This window comes from Molossus molossus, unplaced genomic scaffold (genome assembly GCF_014108415.1).
Source record: "Molossus molossus isolate mMolMol1 unplaced genomic scaffold, mMolMol1.p scaffold_m16_p_39, whole genome shotgun sequence".
NCBI classification, from domain to species: Eukaryota; Metazoa; Chordata; class Mammalia; order Chiroptera; family Molossidae; genus Molossus; species Molossus molossus.
In genome coordinates this window covers 708,349-729,419 of record NW_023425376.1, presented here as the reverse complement: position 1 = coordinate 729,419, position 21,071 = coordinate 708,349, and the positions used below count along the sequence as shown (strand labels likewise).

At 41.5% G+C, this 21,071-nt stretch overlaps 1 protein-coding gene across 1 annotated transcript; it reads left to right on the top strand.

Annotated features, from left to right (window-relative positions):
- Window positions 1-1,094: 1,094 nt before the first annotated feature.
- On the top strand, window positions 1,095-19,553 carry ZNF484 (zinc finger protein 484). The gene is given in 5 exon segments (XM_036281552.1): window positions 1,095-1,102; window positions 5,920-6,083; window positions 6,358-6,453; window positions 17,366-17,656; window positions 17,659-19,553. Coding segments are annotated over 5 exon segments (2,454 nt in total).
- The last annotated feature ends 1,518 nt before the right edge of the window (window positions 19,554-21,071 follow it).

Below are 21,071 nucleotides of genomic sequence, written 5' to 3'. Positions count from 1 at the left end.
TCACCCCTTGAAGTTTCAACAATTTGAACAGCTTGAATTAAGCAAAAGATTCCCTGCTCAATGCACAAACACATCTAAGAGATCGCACGGTGAAACATCTGAAGGTGGGCAAGTGGAAGTGGACTGGGGATGGGGAAAGGGAAAGGAACAGAATACCCAAAAATTCAGCCCGCAACCCAGATCTCACAGTCAGGCACTCACTTCAGGGCTCACCCTGCAGTGGGGAGGAATCAGATTGCCACTGTGCTCCCTTCAGCTAGGAGGAGCAAAAAGATTCAGTGAGCATTCTTGTATGAGGGCAACAGGAGCTGCAGCTGAGCCCAGTTGACCTAGGCAGGGACAAAGTACAGTGGTATGGCCAAAGTTGTCTGGCAATCAGCATTGGAGACCAGTGAAGCCGTGGACCCTGACCACCTCTCCTCACCCGCCCAGAGCTGGAGTGGTCCCCAGAAGAAGCTGTAGCAGTGAGTGTTGGGTTGCAGAGCACGTTATCTGGAAACTAGAAAACTGGTACTACAGAAACACTTTTTCCCTGTGCCACAGGCACACTCAGCGACTAATCCCAGAGTAGGGTGGAGACGTGGAGGTGATGCCACAGATATCTGCCCGTCACCATTACTAGGAAAGCAGAGCAACAAGGGAAGCAACCAAATTTGCCCGGCTCACCCCACCCCAACACAATTGCAGCTGCTGTGCCCACAGCACTGGGATTTCACGGATTTGGAATCCCAGTGGCCACCACATTACCCTAGGGGATTTGTTTTCTAGACCAAGAGGATCAGAGCTCAGAGGAGATCCGCCTTCCCAGGCAACACAGGCCATTTTCCACCACACTGCAGGGACAGCAAAAAATCTTGTGATTCAGGGCCACCTACTGGAAAACAATAGAAAGACTTCTTATCAACCTACTAACAGAGTTCCACTCATATATAGATGCCTATACAGGAGAAATCCATCAAATAATCATGAACAACCAAGGTAGCAAGGCAATCCAGAAAGAGAATAAAAGGTATCCAGAAAGTAAACAAAGACATGGGGATATGTGATTTAAATGACAGAGAATTCAAGATTTCAGTTCCCGACTTCCGGTCACGATGGCGGCGTAGGTAAACTCGGTATTGCGTCCTCCCACAACCACATCAAAGTTACAACTAAACTACAGAACAACCATCATTCAAAACCGCCTGAAATCAAGCTGAATGGAAGTCATACAACTACGGAACTAAGAAAAAAAAAGCAGCTACATCCAGACCGGTAGGACAAGCGGCGGTGCGAGGGGTGGCGGCTGCAGGCCGCGGCTCGCTGCGGCGAGACGGGCTGGTCCCACACCCAAGCCTGGTGGATAAAAATCGGGAGGCTCCCGCGGCTGGGAAGGTCCTTCCTGAGGACTGAGGGGTCCCCGTCCCACACCAGGTGCCCTGTTCAGGGTTCCAGTGCCAGGAAGAGAATCCCCATAACTTCAGGCTGGAAAAACCAGCGGAATCAGGCTCAGGGAAGCTGAAGCGGCTGGAGCCCCAGGCAGCTCCCTAAAGGGCCCGCGCACGGACTTATCGGACTCTCTCCCTCTAAGCTCGGAGGGGAGGCAGCTCGAGGGGCGCCAGAGACATACAGGGAAGAACTGAGCTGTTTGGCACTGGAGCGAGCGCTGGAGAGGGGGCTTCCTCGGGGACAAACATGCTGTCAGAGGCCTTTGTTCCTTTGGTGAGCCCTTCCCGGGGGCGGCAGACAGTCTCCATATCTGGGACTCCAGCAACCTGGCTCACACTGGTAGCCCCGCCCTGCTGACTCCCTGAGGCCCCGCCCCGCCCCACACAACTTTCAAGCCCACCCAAGCTGTTGCCACTTGCTTAACCATAGGATTGGCCGGTCTTAGATCCTGCTTCAGGTTTTTCCTAAATTCTTTCAAACGAGCAGCATCTGGTCTCAGCGAGCCCCATACCTCTCATTAAGTAATACACAGAAACAAACACAGGGAGGCAGCCAAAATGAGGAGACAAAGAAACAGGTCCCAAATGAAAGAACAGAACAAAACCCCAATAAAAGAACTAAGTGAAAGGGAGATAAGCAACCTAACAGATACTGAGTTCAAAATACTGCTTATAAGGATGCTCAATGAACTTAGTGAGAACCTCAGTGAACTTAGGGAGGGCCTCAAGAGCATAAAAAAGGACCAGTTAGAAATCATGGATAAACAGTTAGAATTGAAGGAGGCATTAACTGAAATAAAGAATAATTTACACAGCTTCAATAATAGAGTATGTAAATCCAAGGAGCAAACCATCGATTTGGAATATAAGGAAGCAAAAAACGCCCAATCAGAACAGCAAAAAGAGAAAAGAATCCAAAAAAATGAGGATAGTGTAAGGGGCCTCTGGGACAACTTCAAGCATGCCAACATTCGCATCTTGTGGGTGCCGGAACGAGAAGAGAGAGAACAAGAAATTGAAAATCTGTTTGAAACAATAATGGCAGAAAACTTTCCTAACTTGGTGAAGGAAACAGACATACAAGTCCAGGAAGCACAGAGAGTCCCAAACAAGATGAACCCCAAGAGGCCCACACCAAGACACATCATCATCAAAATGCAAAAGGTTCAAGACAAAGAGAGAATCTTAAAAGCAGCAAGAGAAAGGCAGCTAGTTACCTACAAGGGAGTTCCCATTAGGCTATCAGCTGATTTCTCAAAAGAAACTTTGCAGGCCAGAAGGGAGTGGCAAGAAATATTCAGAGTGATGAAAACCAAGAACCTACAACCAAAATTACTCTATCCTGCAAAGCTGTCATTTAGAATCGATGGACATATAAAAACTTTCCCAGACAAGAAAAAGTTAAAGGAGTTCATCACAACCAAACCGTTATTATATGAAATGATGAAGGGTCTTTTTGAAGAAAAAGATAAAATGTTTGAACAAACAAAATGGCAATGAATACATATCTATCAACAATGGAATCTACAAACAAAATGAACAGGTAGAACAGAAACATTCTCATAGATACAGAGAACATTTTGTTGGTTGCCAGTTGGGAGAGGAGTTGGGGGAATGTGTGAAAAAGGTGAAGGGATTAAGAAGCACAAATTCATTGCTAGACTGACAAACCTCAAAGGGAAAGGGGTTGGGGGGTGGGAAGAAATAAACCAAAGAACTTATATGCATAACCAATGGACACAGATAATAGTGTGGGAAAAGGTGGGAGGGGGGCGGGAGTGGGGAGGAGGGGGTCAATGGGGGAAAAATGTGGAACATCTGTAATACATTTTACATCCAACAATAAAGATTTGAAAAAAAAAAAAATAAGAGGGAACTACAAAAAAAAAAAAAATCTATTTCATTCCTATATATACAAACAATGAAATTTCAAGAAAAGAAATGAAAAAGAATTCCTTTTGCATTTGCAATAAAAAGAATGAAATACCTAGGAATAAACTTAACAAAGAATGTGAAAACCCTATACACTGCAAGCTACAAAGCATTAATAAAAGAGATTAAAATAGACACCAAGAAATGGATAATCCATGTTCATGGATTGAAAGAATCACCATGGTTACAATGTCCATATTACCCAAAGCAATATGCAGATTTAATGCAATGACACTTTTTAAAGAAATAGAACAAAAATAATCAGATTTGTATGGATAGAACCACAAAAGACCCCAAATAGTCAAAGCAATGCTGAGAAATAAGAACGAAGCCAGAGGTTTCACACTCCTTGACCTCAAAATACACTACAAAGCAATGATAATGAAAACAGCATGGTATTGGCAAAAAGACACACAGACCAATCGCACAGAATTGAGAACCCAGAAATGAACCTACATGTTTACAGGGAAAAAGTTTTCCACAAAGGAGCCAAAAACATGATGGAGAAAAGAAAGCCTCTTCAATAAATGATGCAGGGAAAATTGGAAAGTCACATGCAAAAGAATGAAACTAGATATATGTTTGTTCCCATGTACAAAAATTAACTCAAGTCAGGCTGGTGTGGCTCGGTGGTTGAGCATCATTCCAGGGACTGAGAGGTCCCAGTTCAATTCCTGGTCAGGGCACATGCCTAGGTTGTGGGCTTGATCCCCAGGAGGGGATGTGCAGGAGGCAGCTGATCCATATTTCTCTCTCACATTGATGTTTCTATCTCTCCCTTCCTCTCTTTCTAGAAAATCAATAAAAACATTTTTTAAAAGCTTTTGCTCATCAAGCACAATGTTAAGTAAAAATGCAAATCGCAGACTGGAGAAAACTATTTTCCACACACACGGTTGATAATGGACTCGTGTCCAGAATAGAACATGCTTTAAGTCAGAAATAATGTAAATGACAATCCAAAACATATGTAAAAGACTCGAATGGGCCCACATATACAAATATACAATTGTCCAATAGGCTCATCAGGCGATGAAGTTCATCAGTAATTAGGAGAATGTTAAAGAACAAAATACCCTTCGCAATGGGTATAAAGCAACATCGTGTCCCAAAAGACTGTTTAAAAAGATAACGAGAGCAACCCTGCCGGTTTGGCTCAGCGGTTAGAGCGTTGGCCTGCGGTCCTGAGAGACCCAGGTTCGGTTCCCGCTAAGGGCATGTACCTCGGTTGCATTTTGTCCCCGGCCCTGGTTGGTCGTGCGGGTGGCAGCCACTCGATGTTGTTCCTTTCACATCGATGTTTCTCTCTCTCTCTCTGTTCCTCTCTCTCCCTCCCACTCTACCTGAACAAAAAATGGAAAAATGTCCTCTGGTGAGGATAAAAATAAAAAAAAAACAAATGGCAGTGTTCCCTCTTTCTGAGGGATGAGTAGTGTCCCATTGAATGTATGTCCCACAGCTTTTCTAGGTCATGAATATATATATTTTTATTAATCCTTTCATCTCTTTTCACCTGTACCCCCAGCCCCACTCCCTCTCACAGCTTTCAGTCTGTTCCGTATATCTATGCTTCGGTTTCCATTTTGTTTGTTCAATTATGCTGTTGAATAGATTCCACATATACATGAGATGATGCTCTAACTGCTGAGCCAAACCAGCCAGGGCAGCTTATTCTTTTTTTTTTTTCCTATCCTCACTTGAGGACATTTTTCCATTTTTGTTCAGATAGAGTGGGAGGGAGAGAGAAGAAGAGAGAGAGAGAAACATTGACGTGAAAGGGACACATCGAGTGGCTGCCTCCCACAACCCCAGTTGAGGCTGGGGACTAACTGCAACCGAGGCACGTGCCCCCAGCGGGAACCAAACCCAGTTTTCTCCGGACCATGGGCCAACGCTCTAACCACTGATCCAAACCGGCAGTTTATTCTTTTTTTTAATTGATTTTAGAGAGAGAGAAGGGAGAGGAACAGAAACATTGGTGACAAACATCCATTTGCTGCCTCCTGCACGCTCCCCTGCTGGGGATTGAGCCTATAACCCTGATATGTTCCCTGATCAGGAATCAAACCAGGACCTCTTGGTGCATGTATCAACACTCAACCAACTGGCCACACTGGCCAGGGCCACGGCTTATTCTTTTATAACCAACATATAGGTCAAAACAAAACCACAGCAGCAACAAAAATCCAGAATATTATCAGTATCACAGAAAGAGTGGCATAACATTTCAAATAAGATTTATTATTTCCTTCAAAAGAATAATGTAGCCCGGCCGGTGTGGCTCAGTGGCTGAGCACCAAGAGGTTGCCAGTTTGATTCCTAGTCAGGGCACATGCCCAGGTTGTGGGCCTAATCCCAAGTTGGGAGGCATGCAGGAGGAGGCCAATCGATGTTCTCTTTCATTAGTGTTCCTATCTTTCTCTCTCCCTCTCTCTAAAATCAATAAAGGGAAAAAACAAAGAATAATGTAAAATACAGGTGTTTATTGGGAACCTTCTGTATTATATTATGTTAAAGAATTACATGAGTAAGTCCCTAACTGTTTTGTCCAGTCCTGCAGTCCTGACCTTTCACATTGCAGAGGAGTGTTTCCACAGGGACCGGTGTCATTCACGGATGTGACTGTAGCATTTAGCAGGGAGGAGTGGCAACACCTGGACCTTGCTCAGAAAAGCCTGTACAGGGATGTAATGTTGGAAAACTACTTCAACTTGCTCTCAGTGGGTAAGCACAGCTCTGCGGGAACAGGCTGTACCTAAGTGTGTGTATTTTCCTTTGTTTTTTGGTAGAGTTTTTGAACTCTGTGGGATTTCTAAAGTATGGGATTTCTAAATCTGTCAGACACCTGAAGTGTGTAATAGTTTTGTCATATTAGGCTCTATGTTCTTGGTAATCTCTTTTGAATATGCCTCTATTCTCCATGAATTTTTCTGAAGTGTAAATGGAACACATCATTGTATGGCCTCATACCAAGTCTTCTGTCATTTCCTGTTACTAGGGTGTCAAGTTCCCCCACCAGAAGTCGTTTACAACCTGGAGCAAGGAGGAAAGCAATGTGTATTAGATGGTGAGACCTCCAATCAGAGCTGCCTGGGTGAGCACTGGGCCCTGAGCACGGGAGGCACTGTGACCAAACCGCAGTCACACGTCAGAGGCTGTTACTCTGTAGCGGTCATAAGACATTCATGTACCGCTCTGAGCTGTGGGAACTACATAAATAGAATTGATATTGGTCCCTTGGCTGTCTAACTGCCATTCCCACTTGAAGGCTTCTTTCCACATTAGTGTCTCCTTTGCTTGTGTTTTTTTTTTAAGGAAAGACTATACTGTATGTTGGTACTTGGATCTAGGGTCCAGCTTTTTCTTCTTTCTCTGGCATTTTTATTCTTTTTACTTCCATCAAGATCTTTCAGCAAGAGAAATAACCAGATTCAATATATACATATGTATGGTTGTCCCAGATACATGAGAGGTTCAAAGACCCTACATACAGGAGAAGTTCAGAAATAGAAAGGGGGATCAAAGGATATAAGACATCCTGAGCTAAGGAGGAGGTAAGGGGCCTTGGGGGCTCTAAAGGGTCATTGCAGAATGATAAGAAGAACAGATGTGTAGTAAGTACAAGTTTTCCCTGCCATGTAGGTGGGTCAAAAAGGTAATCATGTTTAATAAGAGGCATCTCTTAGGAAACAAAACCAAAACAAAGGTTAATTTTGGAGCAGAATATAATTCTAGTTTTTGAGTTCTGAAGGCAGGCAGTCAAGATTTCTAGACGTCTGCCTCAAATCATCTTCAGATGGAGTGGAATCAGACTATGACAGTCTGATCGATTCTCCTGGTCTGCAGTTCGGATGTCTCTGGTGATCTTCTTGTAACAGACTTAGGTGAACTGTGGTCATGTCTCTGAAGTCTACATAAAGTTGTTCAACTTCAGCTTGCATGGCCTTGGAAAAGGGCAGTATTAGTTTTCAATAATCCCAAGTCAGAGATGGGAAAATGAAAATGTTAGTTTGGAGGGTTGCAGCCAAATATTTAAGGAAACTAGAAAAATTCAGAAACATATCCAGTTTACAGGTAGGAAAAAAATATCCTCAAAAGACAGTGAACAGTACTAGAATCTAATATTCATAAAGGTATATTATAATTTTTTTGCAATAATTTTTCTTTCCAAAATTATTCCCATTTTAACTAAAACTAACCAAATTAAGACTAATTTATTTGCAAAACAAGCCTAGTTTCAATAAACTTGACCTAGTTATTTGTACAGGTCCAGCAAGAATAGTAATTAGCCACATAGGTACTTTCAAAATCTGCTCTGATGGAATTTTTATAAGGAATCGTCTGACTGAACATGAAAAGGCCTCTTGAGGGTAAGAAGCCCAGTCACATACCTGCCATCAGACTTCATCTACAATACCTATAGATTTGGAGTTAATCCTCTCTTCTTAAGGCCCCCAACATCTTCTGAGGTTCTTTCTTTGCATCTCACAGTAAGCAATTTTAAAAAAATATTTTATATGAATTGAAAGAAGTTGATTTAAAATTTTTGTGGTTTTTTTTGTTTTTGTTTTTCTGAATATATCTTTATTTAGTTTTTATTTTTTTTAAAAAAAATTAATTAATTTATTTTTGTTACAGATGTTTCTCCTTTTTTCCCCCACTGAATTTTTTTAAATTTTTTATTGATTTTGGAGAGAGAGGAAGGGAGAGGGAGAGAGAGATAAAAACATCGGCCATCTCCTGCATGCTCCCCACTGGGACTAGGCCCACAACCTGGGCATGTGCCCTGACCAGGAATCACACCAGCCACCTCTTGGTGCAGGGTCAACGCTCAACCACTGAGCTGAATCAGCCAGTCAACTTTGTTCTTTTTCAAGATGCCTGAAGGTATTTGGGATCTTTTGTGGTTCCATATAGATTTCTGGAATATTTCTAGATCTGTGAAATATGCCATTGGCATTTTAATAGGAATTGCATTGCATCTATAGATTGCTTTCGGTAGTATGGACATTTTAGTGATGTTACTTCTTCCAATCCATGAACATGGTATATGATTCCCTTTATTTGTATGTTTCTCATTTTCTTTATTCAATATTATATAGTTCTCCAAGTACAGGTCTTTCACTCCTTGATTAAATTTATTCTTCAGTGTCTTACTTTTTGTTGTTGCAATAGTAAATGGGATTTTCTTTTTTTTTTATCCTCACCCGAGGACATTTTTGCATTCATCTTCGGATAGAGCGAGAGGGAGAGAGGGAGGAAGAGAGAGAGAGAGAAACATTGATGTGAGAGAGACACGTTGACTAGTTGCCACACACACAACCCCAACCAGGGCTGGGGACAAACTGCAACCAAGGTACGTGCCCTTAGCAGGAACTGAACCCAAGTTTCTCTGGACCGCGGACTGACATTCTAACCACTGAGCAAAACCAGCCAGGGCTGAGATTTTCTTAATTTCTATTTCTGATATTTCACTATTGGTGTATAAAACTGCTGCTCTGGCCAGTTTGGCTCAGCAGTAGAGCATCGGCCCACAGACCAAAGAGTCACGGGTTCAATTCTGGTCAAGGGCACATACCTGGGTTACAGTTCATCCCCGGCCCTGATCAGGGTCGTGCAAGAGGCAACAAGTCAATGTGTCTCTCTCACATCAATGTCTCTCTCTCTCTCCCTTTCTCCCTTCCTTCTACTCTATCTAAAAATCATGGAAAAATATCCTCAGATGAGGATTAACCAAAAAAATAAATAAATAAAAAGCAGCAATACATTGTTTTAAATGTAAAAGACAGAATTCAATATATGTATATAAAATAAGAAAATGTAAAGTAATGGCATCTCTAGGGCTGTCTAAGTCCCATTTTTTCCATTTGTACTATAAAATTATCTTAAACTGCCCAGTTGGTGTGGCTCACTGGTTGAGCGTTGACCCTGCACCAAGAGGTCACGGGTTCAATTCCTGGTCAGGGCACATGCCCAGATTGTGGGCCCCATCCCCAGTGGGGGGTATGCAGGAGGCAGCCAATCAATGTTCTGTCTCATTGATGTTTCTATCTCTCTCTCCCTCTCCCTCTAAAAATTAATAAAGGAAGAAAAATAAAATTGTCTTAAGCTCTGAATCCTTTTCTTGGAAAAAGTACCACATATTCCTGACCTATGTTTTCTTTGCCATTTGCAAAATAAATCTTGAATTTCAAAGGAAGTACAGAAACTTTGACAAACTCTATTTCAATTTATTATTTTGTTGGCTCACTGCCCCTGACAATTAGGAGAAGATTTATAGACATACCCCCTAAATAATTGGCAATTAATTTGAGATTAGATGCCAAAAATTACAGTATTTTTAATGTAATGCAAAGGTTGGGCTTTTCGCTTACAAATGGTATGGAACAGGCAGCATTGTTAACCCTGCCTTTTTGCCCATCCACTGTAGAGTGGAATTTTTGTTTGATGACCATACATTATAGCTGGTTTTGCTGGTTTTAATGTAAGGCTCAAAAGGGTCTGTGTCCTAATGCCTTCCCATCTATAAGTCCCTGGTTTATCTCAATAGGTACCTCATGTATGAACCTACTGTATACATGGGATAAAGAGATACTCTATCCCAAATTTTCTTTGGAATTTTGCTTACATTTGGATCCCATAGACATCTCTGGTGCTCATGGCTCAAATGACACCTGTCAGTGTCTTTTTAATGTCAAGAACTCTGGTCTCTTAAGGGGAATGTAAACCCTAGATTCTAGGTAATAGAGATTTTGCTGGTAAATATTGTTATCCTTTGGGTCAAATACCAGAGTACTTTATACCTAGAGGTAGAGTTGGCAGGTGTGACTATCAAATATTTGAGATTTGCCAGTTGATTTCACTTCCAAACTTAACTCCAGCATAGTGCCTGGACTATATCATATACTAAATGTTTGTTATCCAGTTTGCACATGTCCAGACACTTGAGTACAAGTAGATTATTATTACCCTTTGTAAACTCTAGAAATACCCTGTAATCTAAGTTTTCCTAGGCCTATATTTTGTTTCTCAATATTCCTAATTCAATGGGATGGGTTTATATCTAGCTGCATTTTTTGTTGTTGTTGTTAAGTTCACCTTTGGACTGATCCCAGTTTTTTCATTCTGGCCTCAGTTGCCCACTCTGTGTTCTCATATGGTCATTTCTATCACTCATTGAGTGCTTTCTCGTTGCCCAGCACTGTTTGAGTCTCATGTAACCCTCAACAGTCTTGTGATGGAGCTACTGGTATCAGTGCTCTGCTTTTGCAGACGAGCAGAATGAGGGTCAGAGCTTAAGCAGTGTGCTTGGGCCCACCAGCTAATAAGCAGTGGGGCCAAGATTCAAACCCAGGCCTGCCTATCTTAACTGCCAAGCTTTATTCTATCTCTCTTTTATTCATTTTTCTAATGAGAATTGCAGAATTAAGCATTTAGAACAGTGCCTACCACAGACATTCAATAATTATGTATAGTTTAGACATTTGAAATAGATTGTATTACAGTGTAATTCACATACTGTCAAATGCACTTGTTCAATTATACAACTCTGTATGTTTTGATAAAGGTATAAACCTGTGATGTCACTATCATAACCAAGATATATTTTCCTAGCATCTCCCCCTAAAAGTTTCCTTGTTCTTTCCCTTTTGATTTATTTATTTTTATTTCTTAAATTTATCTTTATTATTGAAAGTATTACATGTTCCTCCTTCCTCCATTGACCCCCTCCTCCCTGCTCCTGCCCCCCCACCCCCCGCCTTTCTCACACTACTATCTGTGTCCGTTGGTTATGCAAATATGCATATAAAATCTTTGGTTTATCTTGTCTAACAACCCAATTGTACTTCTTAATCTCTTCACCTTTTTTTTTTTTTTTTCATTTATTTTCAGATAGAGCAGGAGGGAAAGAGAAAGGAAGAGAGAGTGAGAAACATCGATGTGAGAGAGACACATTAACTGGTTGCCACCCCAACCAGGGCCAGGGACAAACCGCAACCCAGGTACGTGCCCTTAGCGGGAACCAAACCTGGGACTCTCTGATCTGAGGGCCGATGCTCTAACCACTGAGAAAAACTGACCAAGGTCCTTCACCTTTTTATTAACCGTATCCCCAACCCACCTTCCATGTGGCAGCCAACACAAAGTTCTCTGTATCTGAGTGTTTCAACAATCATTTTTGTTGTTGATTCAATTGTTTCTTTCTTTCTTTCTTTCTTTCTCTCTCTCTCTCTCTCTCTTTCTTTCTTTCTTTCTTTCTTTCTTTCTTTCTTTCTTTCTTTCTTTCTTCCTTTATTTCTTTCTTTCTTTCTTCATTCATTCATTCGTTTTCACCCGAGGACATTTTTGTGTTTATCTTCAGATAGAGCGGTTGGGGGGGGGGGGGAGAGAGAGAAACATCGATGCGAGAGAGAAACATCAGCTGGTTGCCACCACACGACCCCATCCAGGGCTGGGGATGCATGGCAAATGAGGTACGTGCCCTTAGCAGGAACTGAACCTGGGACTCTGATCTGTGGGCTGACCGTCTAACTGCTGAGCCATACCAGTCAGGGCTGATTCAATTGTTGATATGTATTTATTTTTTGTTTATATTTTTGTTGTTGTTCTCCTTCAAGAAGACCCTTCAGAACTGCATATAATCCTGGTTTGATGGTAATGAACTCTAGTTTTTTTGGGGGGGGAGTCTGGGAAGCTCTTTATATATCCAATTCTAAAAGATAGCTTTGCAGGACAGAGTAATCTTGGTTGTAGGTCTTTGCTTTTCACCATTTTGAATATTTCTTGCCACTCCTTTCTGGCCTGCAAAGTTTCTGATAAGAAATCAGCTGACAGTCTTATGGGAGCTCCCTTGTAGGTAACTCACTGCTTTTCTCTTGCTGCTTTTAAGATTCTCCTTTTATCTCGAAACTTTTGCATTTTAATTATGATGTGTGTTAGTGTGGGCCTCTTTAGGTTCATCTTATTTGGGACTCTGTACTTCCTGGACTTGAGTGTGTGTTTCCTTCACCAAGTTAGGGATGTTTTCTGTCATTATTTTTTCAAATAGGTTTTCAATTTTTTGCTCTCTCTTGTCTTTTTCTGGCATCCCCATGATGTGAATGTTGACATGCTTGTAGTTGTCCTCATTTTTTTTTTAATTCTTTTTTCTTTTTGCTGTTCTGATTGAGTGTTTTTTGCTTCCTTCTGTTCCAAATAACTAGTTTGCTTCTCTGCTTCATCTACTCTACTATGGATTCTCTGTAAATTATTCTTTATTTCAGTTAGTGCCTCCTTCATTTCTGACTGTTCCTTTTTTATGCTCATTAGCATCCTTATAACCAGTGTTTTGAATTCTGCATCTGTTAGATTGCTTATCTCCATTTTGTTTAGTTCTTTTTCTGGAGTTTTGTTCTGTTCTTTTATTTGGGACATGTTTCTTTGTCTCCTCATTTTTGCTGCCTGCCTGTTTGTTTCTTTGTATTAGATAGAGCTGCTATATCTTCTAAGCTTCATAGGGTGGTCTGTTGTAGTAGGTGTCCTGTAGGGTCCAGTGGCATAGCCCCCCTAATCACCTCAGCTGGGTACTCAAGGTGCACCCCTGTGTGGACTGAATACTCTTCTGTTATAATTGAGTCTTGAATGCTGTTGGCATGTCAGTGGGAGGGATTTATTCAGGCCGATCAGCTGCAAGGATTGGCTGTGCCTACTCACCACTGGCCTCTGATCACCTTGGAGGATCAGCTGTGCAGGGGCCACCCACAGAGCTCTGGTACCCACTGAGTCTACCTCTTGGGTATGTCGCTTATGGATGTAGTTGGATGGTGATTGTCTGAAGCTTTCCACTGGGTGTGCTAGCTCTGGGGCCTCCTGGGTAGCACAGGCCAAGGTCAGTCACTGCCTGTGTTCTCTCCTGGGCCATCAGGCCTAAGCTACAAAGCAACCTACAGATGGCTGCTTTTTGTGCTAGCCTTGGAGGTACCTAGCCAAGGCCAAGTTGGCCAGGCCTGGTGCCACGTAGTGAGAGGTATGGGGCTCACTGAGGCCAAATACTGTTTGTTTGAGAGAATTTAGGAAATTCTGAAGCAGGATCCAAGACAGGCCAATCCTATGGTAAAACCACTGGAAACAGCTTGGGTGGGCCTGAAAGTTGGGTGGGGCAGGGCCTCAGGGAATCACCAGGGCAGGGCAACCAGTGTGAGCCAGGTTGCTGGAGTCCCAGATAAACACCTTTCTGCTGGCCCTGTGAGGGAAGGACTCACCAAAGTAACAAAGCCTCTGACAGCACGTCTGTCTGGGAGAAAGCTGCCCCTCCAGCTCTCTCCCAATGCCAAACAACTCAGTTCTTCCTGTATATCTCTGGTGCCTTTCAAGCTGCCTCCCCCATGCTAGAGCCCAGAAGGAGTGAGTCTGAGTAAGTCTTGTGCGGGCCCTTAAAGAGGAGCTGCCTGGGCCTCTAGAAGCCTCAGCCTCCCTCAGCCTCAGTTCCCACTGGTCTTTACAGCATAAAGTGATGGGGATTCTCTTACTGGCCCTGGAACCCTGAGCGGGGCGCCTGGTGTGGGACAGGGACCTCTCACTCCTCAGGGAGGACCTTCCCAGCCGAGGTGTCCTCCTGATTTTTATCTGCCACATGTGGGTGTGGGCCCAGCCCGGCCTCCGTCCCTCCTACCAGTCTCCATGTGGTTCTTCTTTAATCTCGTGGTTGTAGGACTTCCATTCAGCTTAATGTCAGGAGGTTCTGAAGGATGTTTTTTCTGTAGTTTAGTTGTAACTTTTATGTGGTTGTAGGAGGTGTTGAGGACTGTGTTTACCTATCCGCCATCTGCAGTTGGTATGTTTTTTTTTAATCTTCACCTGAGGACATTTTTCCATTTTTTTGTTCAGACAGAGTGGGAGGGAGAGAGAGGAAGAGAGAGAGCGAAACATCGACGTGAAAGGGACACATCGAGTGGCTGCCTCCTGCACGACCAACCAAGGCCAGAGACAAACTGTAACCAAGGTACGTGCCCTTAGTGGGAACCGAACCCAGGTCTCTCTGGACTGCAGGCCGATGCTCTGACCACTGAGCCAAACCGGCCAGGGCTGGTATGTTTTTTATAGTAATGGTCACTGTGCTATATATTCTAGTCAATTTCCTTTTTTTCTTGGCAGTAAGTAGTTTTTACTTGTGACTGGTGCGTGGCATTCCATAGTGTGGAGACCCACCACATACTTGTCCTGCTTCCAGCTGTTTTCGTCATGTCTTCATGAATGACTTTCTTATAGAGAATGAGAGTTTTTTAGACAAGAGTAGTTAGATTGCTTTTCTACTGGACATACTAATACTTCGACTGAGTATCACCACATTATTTTCCAGATTGGAGGCACCATTCTACAGTCCTTAGTGTGCAGGGATAGTACAATTAAGTTCTTGAATTTATGTGATAGGGCAGAGGACATTATTTTCCTCTCTTTTCAGAAGGACTTGACTTTTTCTGCTAGGAGCAGCTGAGAGGGCCAGTAACTGTAACTGGGAAAGGGAGGTAGCAACACGACTAGTTCACAAATTCAGGCTTTATGCACTGGGCACTGTTCCGGGGCCATCTATCCCAATTACACATGAGTCGCTTAGAACAGCTGGTTTTTACTATTTCTTTAAAGGTAAAAGAAAAAAGAGCCTCCTTGGAGTTGTGCTGAGATGTCAGATTAGTTTTTAGAGCACAAAACCCTGAATGACCCATGAACAACAGATTTTTGAATAGGAAACAGAGGATCGGAAGTAGAAGGCTTAATGGGAAAAAGAAAAGAGCACATCTTTGGATTCAGTAACTCAATAGATGTGACTGGTGGAAAGATGGCACGCACGTCATTGACCTAATTTTTACTCTGTATTTTATTGGGTGAGTAATTGAATCAGTTGTGACAGAGCAATTATATGTAATAAACTTTTACCACGGGAGCCACTGTTTACATTGAACACTGTTGGTAGTGATGGAAATAATCTCATACATAGCAATAGGTTTTTAAGCTAAAGTAAGAGGGCACAGAAGATCAAAATGTATGTTTAGAAATCCAGTGTTCAATGTATTAGATGCCATTAATATATGTGATTAAAAATGTAATATAGCAGTTCAAGAATACATTGGGAGTTAGGGATATGCCTTAGAAACAGAATAAAATAAATATAAGGTTAGACAGTATATTCAAGAACTCCAGTAGAATAAGATAATAGTATAATCTAGTTTTCACAAAAATATTTACTGAGAATTGATTACAGAATTTGGAATACTAGTGATTCCTATTCTGGGCAAGGATGGTGTATTAGAGTGAAGCCACGTTCCTGTCAGTAAGACACTGGCCAGCACCAGCACGGATCACCTGCTCTGCTTCCGGGAGCCACTCGGGACAGTTTCCTGAGAGTTACTGTCTCCTCAGTCCCTGGATTAGGGACTGACAGGCCCAGAAGTGAGTACTTTTGGTTTTGTGAGACATATGCTTGCTGTCATAACTACTCAGTTCTGCAGTTATAGCCCCAAAGCAGCTACAAATGCATCAATGAATGGGCGTGACTGTGTTTCATAAAAACTTTAGAGACACAATTTATTTGATTTTTGTATAATTTTTATTTCATGAAGTATTATTTTTCTCTTGATTTTTTCAACCATTCAAAAATATAAAATCTAGCCCTGGCCAGTTTGGCTCAGCAGTTAGAGCGTCGGCCTGCGGTCCGGAGAGACCCGGGTTCGGTTCCCGCTAAGGGCACGTACTTCGGTTGCAGTTTGTCCCCGGCCCTGGTTGGTCGTGCGGGTGGCAGCCACTCGATGTGTCCCTTCACGTCGATGTTTCTCTCTCTCTCCCCCTTCCTCTCTCTCCCTCCCACTCTATCTGTACAAAAAATGGAAAAATATCCTCGGGTGAGGATAAAAAAAATATATATATATATATATATATATATATATATATATATATATATAAAATCTAATTTTGGCTTTTGGGTAGAGGCCCCCTGGGTTTAGCCTGGGGGTTGTGTCTTTCTGACCTCTGCCTAGGGCATTGCCAGCTGCATAGAACTGGGTGATACCAGTCTGGAATAAGTCAGTAGAAAAAAAGTTGTGGCAGACACACCCAGTTGCTTAAGATATTGGTCTTGTCACAACAAATGTAAATTTTAATCTCATTTAATTGATGAGAACTGAATTATTTGGCTTCACTCAGTGACAAATGACCTGCTGTTTCAAGGCAGCTACAAGCTCTGTATTGTTGAATGAAGGGAACAGAATTTGATGGACAGCTTTTAGTCTCTGCTTCTGATGACTTTCTGCTATTATATGCTTCCCGTTAGATGCATACATCTCTGTACCCCACCCAGGGATAAAGAATTAAATCATAGACATCTGTTTACTGTATGGCTTAGGATGACTGCGGTGATAGTAGTTTTACTATACATAAATACATTGGTATTTAGGGAACAGTGATTAATGGGAAAAGAGAAAGCAGGAAGATTAGTAAGGATATACAGATCAAGATAATAACAGTCTAGACTCAGAAATACTCCTCTCTAGCCACAAGGTTTGTCATTTTGTTCTTCTGGCATCTTACTGTGTAGTTCTGCTCTGTACCTACAGCTGATGCTCCACTTTGAATCTCATCTTCCCCGATTACTGAACATCTGATTTGAGCAAATTACTTCACTCTTCTTGGTTCATTTTACTCCTCTATAAAACAGGGACAATAATAATGCCAACAGCAAATGGTTGTGATGATGTTTAAATGAGTTAATACATAACTTAGAATGACTCCTCGTACATCAAATACTGTTATTTATCATACAGTAAATGTAATATAAGTGCTCATTTTATTGCTATATATTATTATATTACATATAACCAGGTCACTGCATATTTATGTGTATTTTATGTATATTTATGTATTGTATTTATATACAACTCTCATTTCCTGTGTTCACTCAGAATCAACTATTTTATTACTTTTATGCTCTGTTAACTGTTCTTTGTGTGTTTTATTTATTTTTTGTTCTTTTGCAGATCGGGATGTTGGTTTTAAAACTGTACAACAGGGAATGTCAGAAAAAGTTTCAATCAAGTTTGAGAGAATTGATCTCTTCACAAGAGATGACCCATATTTCATTTTAGAATTGTGGCGAGATAATGATCAGACAGGGGGTCGTGAGGAAAACCAGGACCAACGTGTGAGCCATATTGCCTTTATCAACAAAGAGACACTGGCTGATGAGAAGGACTGCGAACACAAGGACATTGTAAATCCAAACTTCATTCCTTCAAGAAAAAGACCCTGTAACTATAACTCACTTGGAAAAGTGTGAAGCCTATTATAAACTTATGCAATTATAATAGAAACAATGTAAAAGAAAATCTTGATAAGATTATTGGATATGGAAATAATTTTACTCATATAAATTCTTATACAGAAATGAATGCTTGTGAATGTAATCAATGTAAGAAATGTCTGAGTTGTAAGCAAGATCTTATTCAACATCAAGAAATTCATACGGGGAAGAACCTTCGTGGATTTTCTGACTGTGTAAACATTGTCAACCAGAAGTCACACCTCTTTGCACATGGTAATATTTATACTGAAGACAAACAGAATGAATGCAGCAAATGTGGGACAGTCTCTATTCAGAATTCTCAATTTGCTATACCTCAGAAGGTTTATACAGGAGAGAAATCCTATATATGCACTGGATATGGGAAGGACATTTCCCTCAAGTCAAACCATGAGAAAAGTCCTACTGAGGGAAATGACTATAAATGCACTGAATATGGAAAAGCCTATATTCAGAAGTCAGATGTCGTCAGATGCCAAGGAATTCATTCTGGAGAAAAACCCCATAAATACACTGAACATGGGAGAAGCATCTCTCAGAATTCAAACCGCAGTATACATAAAAAAAATCATATTGGAGAGAAACACTTTGAATGTATTGAATGTGGGAAAGCCTTCACAAGGAAATCAACACTAAATATGCATCAGAAAATTCATACAGGAGAAAAATCATATGTATGTCCTGAATGTGGGAAATCCTTTATCCGGAAGTCACATTTTATTATGCATGAGAGAATTCATACTGGAGAGAAACCTTACAAATGCAGTGATTGTGGGAAGTCTTTTATAAAGAAGTCACAACTCCTTGTACATCAGCGAACGCACACTGGAGAGAATCCCTTTATCTGTTTAGAATGTGGGAAGGTCTTCACCCACAAGACAAATCTCATTATACACCAGAAAATTCATACTGGAGAGAGACCCTATACATGCAGCAGCTGCGGGAAATCATTCACCTGGAAGTCACGACTCAGAATGCATCAGAAGTGCCACACTGGAGAGAGACGTCATGAGTGCGGTGACTGCGGGAAAGCCTTCATTCAGAAGTCAGCACTGAGCGTGCATCAGAGAATTCATGGAGGGGAGAGGCCCTGTGTGTGTCCTGACTGTGGGAAGGCCTTCTTCCACAAGTCACATTTTATCACACACGAGAGAATTCATACCGGGGAGAAACCTTATGAATGCCCTGACTGTGGAAAGTCTTTTACTAAGAAATCACAACTCCATGTCCATCAACAAATTCACACGGACAGATGTGCCAAATGCGGAAAGGCTTTCACCGACAGATCAAACCTCTTTACGCACCAGAAGATTCACGCTGGAGAGAAAGCCTACGCATGCAGTGACTGTGGGAAAGCCTTCTCCCGGAAGTCAGGCCTCCACGTCCACCAGCAGGCGCATACTGGAGAAAGACAGCACACGTGCAGTGACTGTGGGAAAGCCTTCGCAAGAAAGTCAACGCTCATCATGCATCAAAGGATTCATTCAGGAGAGAAACCCTATGTCTGTACTGAATGCGGGAAGTCCTTCACCCAAAAGTCCCATTTAAATCGACACTGGAGAATTCATACCGGAGAGAAACCCTATGAGTGCAGAGACTGTGGGAAAGCCTTCATTAAGAAGTCACAACTCCATGAGCATCAGCGAACTCACACAGGAGAGAAACCATACATATGTGCTGAATGTGAAAAGGCCTTCACCATCAGATCGAATCTTATTAAACACCAGAAAACCCATACCAAAAAGCCCTATAAATGCAGTGACTCTAGGAAAGCTTTCAACTAGAAGACACAACTCAGCATGTATCAGGAATTTGACCGAGAGGACGTAGAGTGCCCAGTACCACAACCAGAGGCTGCAGCTTAACTGGGAGCAGGAAGTAACCAAAGCCAACTGTCCTCTGGTCAGAGGTGTAAGTGTCTGGATCACACAGCTGATTTTGGGTCACACATCTGAGAAGAAGCTTTGTAGAAAGTGTGTCAGCAATGTGTAATGACTTTCCTTGGTTTTTTGACAGATTCCAACATTGTCAAGATCCTGCAGATAATAGTAAGTGTGCAAGGAGGCAGCAGCCATCGTCTTGTTCCACATTTTGGATAAGCAGCTTTATGAAATCAGGGCTGTTGAGTTTTTCATGCCTAACAAAAATGCTTAGTATTGACCAAAGGTATTTTTAAATGACTGAGCTCCCTAATGACACCAAAGTCAAGGCAAAAGTACAGACAATTTAAGAAAACGGGTTCTGCCCCGGCCAGTGTGGCTTAGCTGGTTGAGTGTCGTCCAGTGCACTGCGACGGCACTTGTCGGCGTTGCAGGCTCAGTACTCAGTAGGGGGCGTGCAGGAGGCAGCCAATCAATGTTCTGTTCTAACATCAATGTTTTTTCCTTTCCTCTCTCAAAATCAAGAATAAAAGAAAGAAAATGGATGTCAAGACCTAGAATTCTTACCTTCCAATTTTGTTGATACTTTCTTTACATAGTTGTTACATGCTAGGTTACTATGAAACAATGGTCTTGCATTTGAGCATGTTTTCTTAAAAGATACAATGTAGCTGCACATTTGGAAGAATATTTCTATTCCTTCATCAGATACTGAAGTGTCTTACAATCCTTCAGAATAATCATGAATTTGTCTCTTAGATCTACCAATTTTGGCTTTATATATTTTGAATCTTTGTTTTTACAAACATTTAGATTTAGAATTGTTTTACTTTTCCTGGTTAATTTGAGACTTAATCATTATGAAAGTCCCTTTTTAATCTCCGGTGATGCTTTCTGCCTTAAAATGTACTATGTCAAATTCCATGTATTATCTTTTTCTTATATGGTGTAAATGTTATGTATTGAATTCTGCATGTAGCCGATGTGGCAAATCATTGTTTCAGAATCAATATTCATTTATGTTAATCCACATATTTACCTTTTCATTACCTTTTTATGCCTTCTTGTCTTCTAATTTCTTCTAGAATCACTTTTTTTTCTGACTAAAGAACATCCTTTAGTATTTCTTTTTGATCCTCACATGAGGATATGTTTTTAATGATTATTTAAAAAATCGATTTTAGAAAGAGGAAGGGAGAGAGAGAGAAAAAAAATATATCAGTCGGTTGCCTCCTGCATGTGCCCTGCCCAGGAATTGAACCCACCACCTTTTGGTGTATGGATGATGCTCCAGCCAACTGAGCCAAACTTTACAACAGTTTTAATCTCTGAGAAGGGAAGACTGTGTGTGTGTGCGTGTTTCCATATATTTCAAAAGGTACTTAGGAGTTGCTTAAGGAATGAGTAATGGAAGATTGGGAGATTATAAATGGACTAGGAAGGCTAAATCTTTTTTTTTTTTTCCTCATTTTTTTCCCTTTATTGATTTGAGAGAGAGAAGAA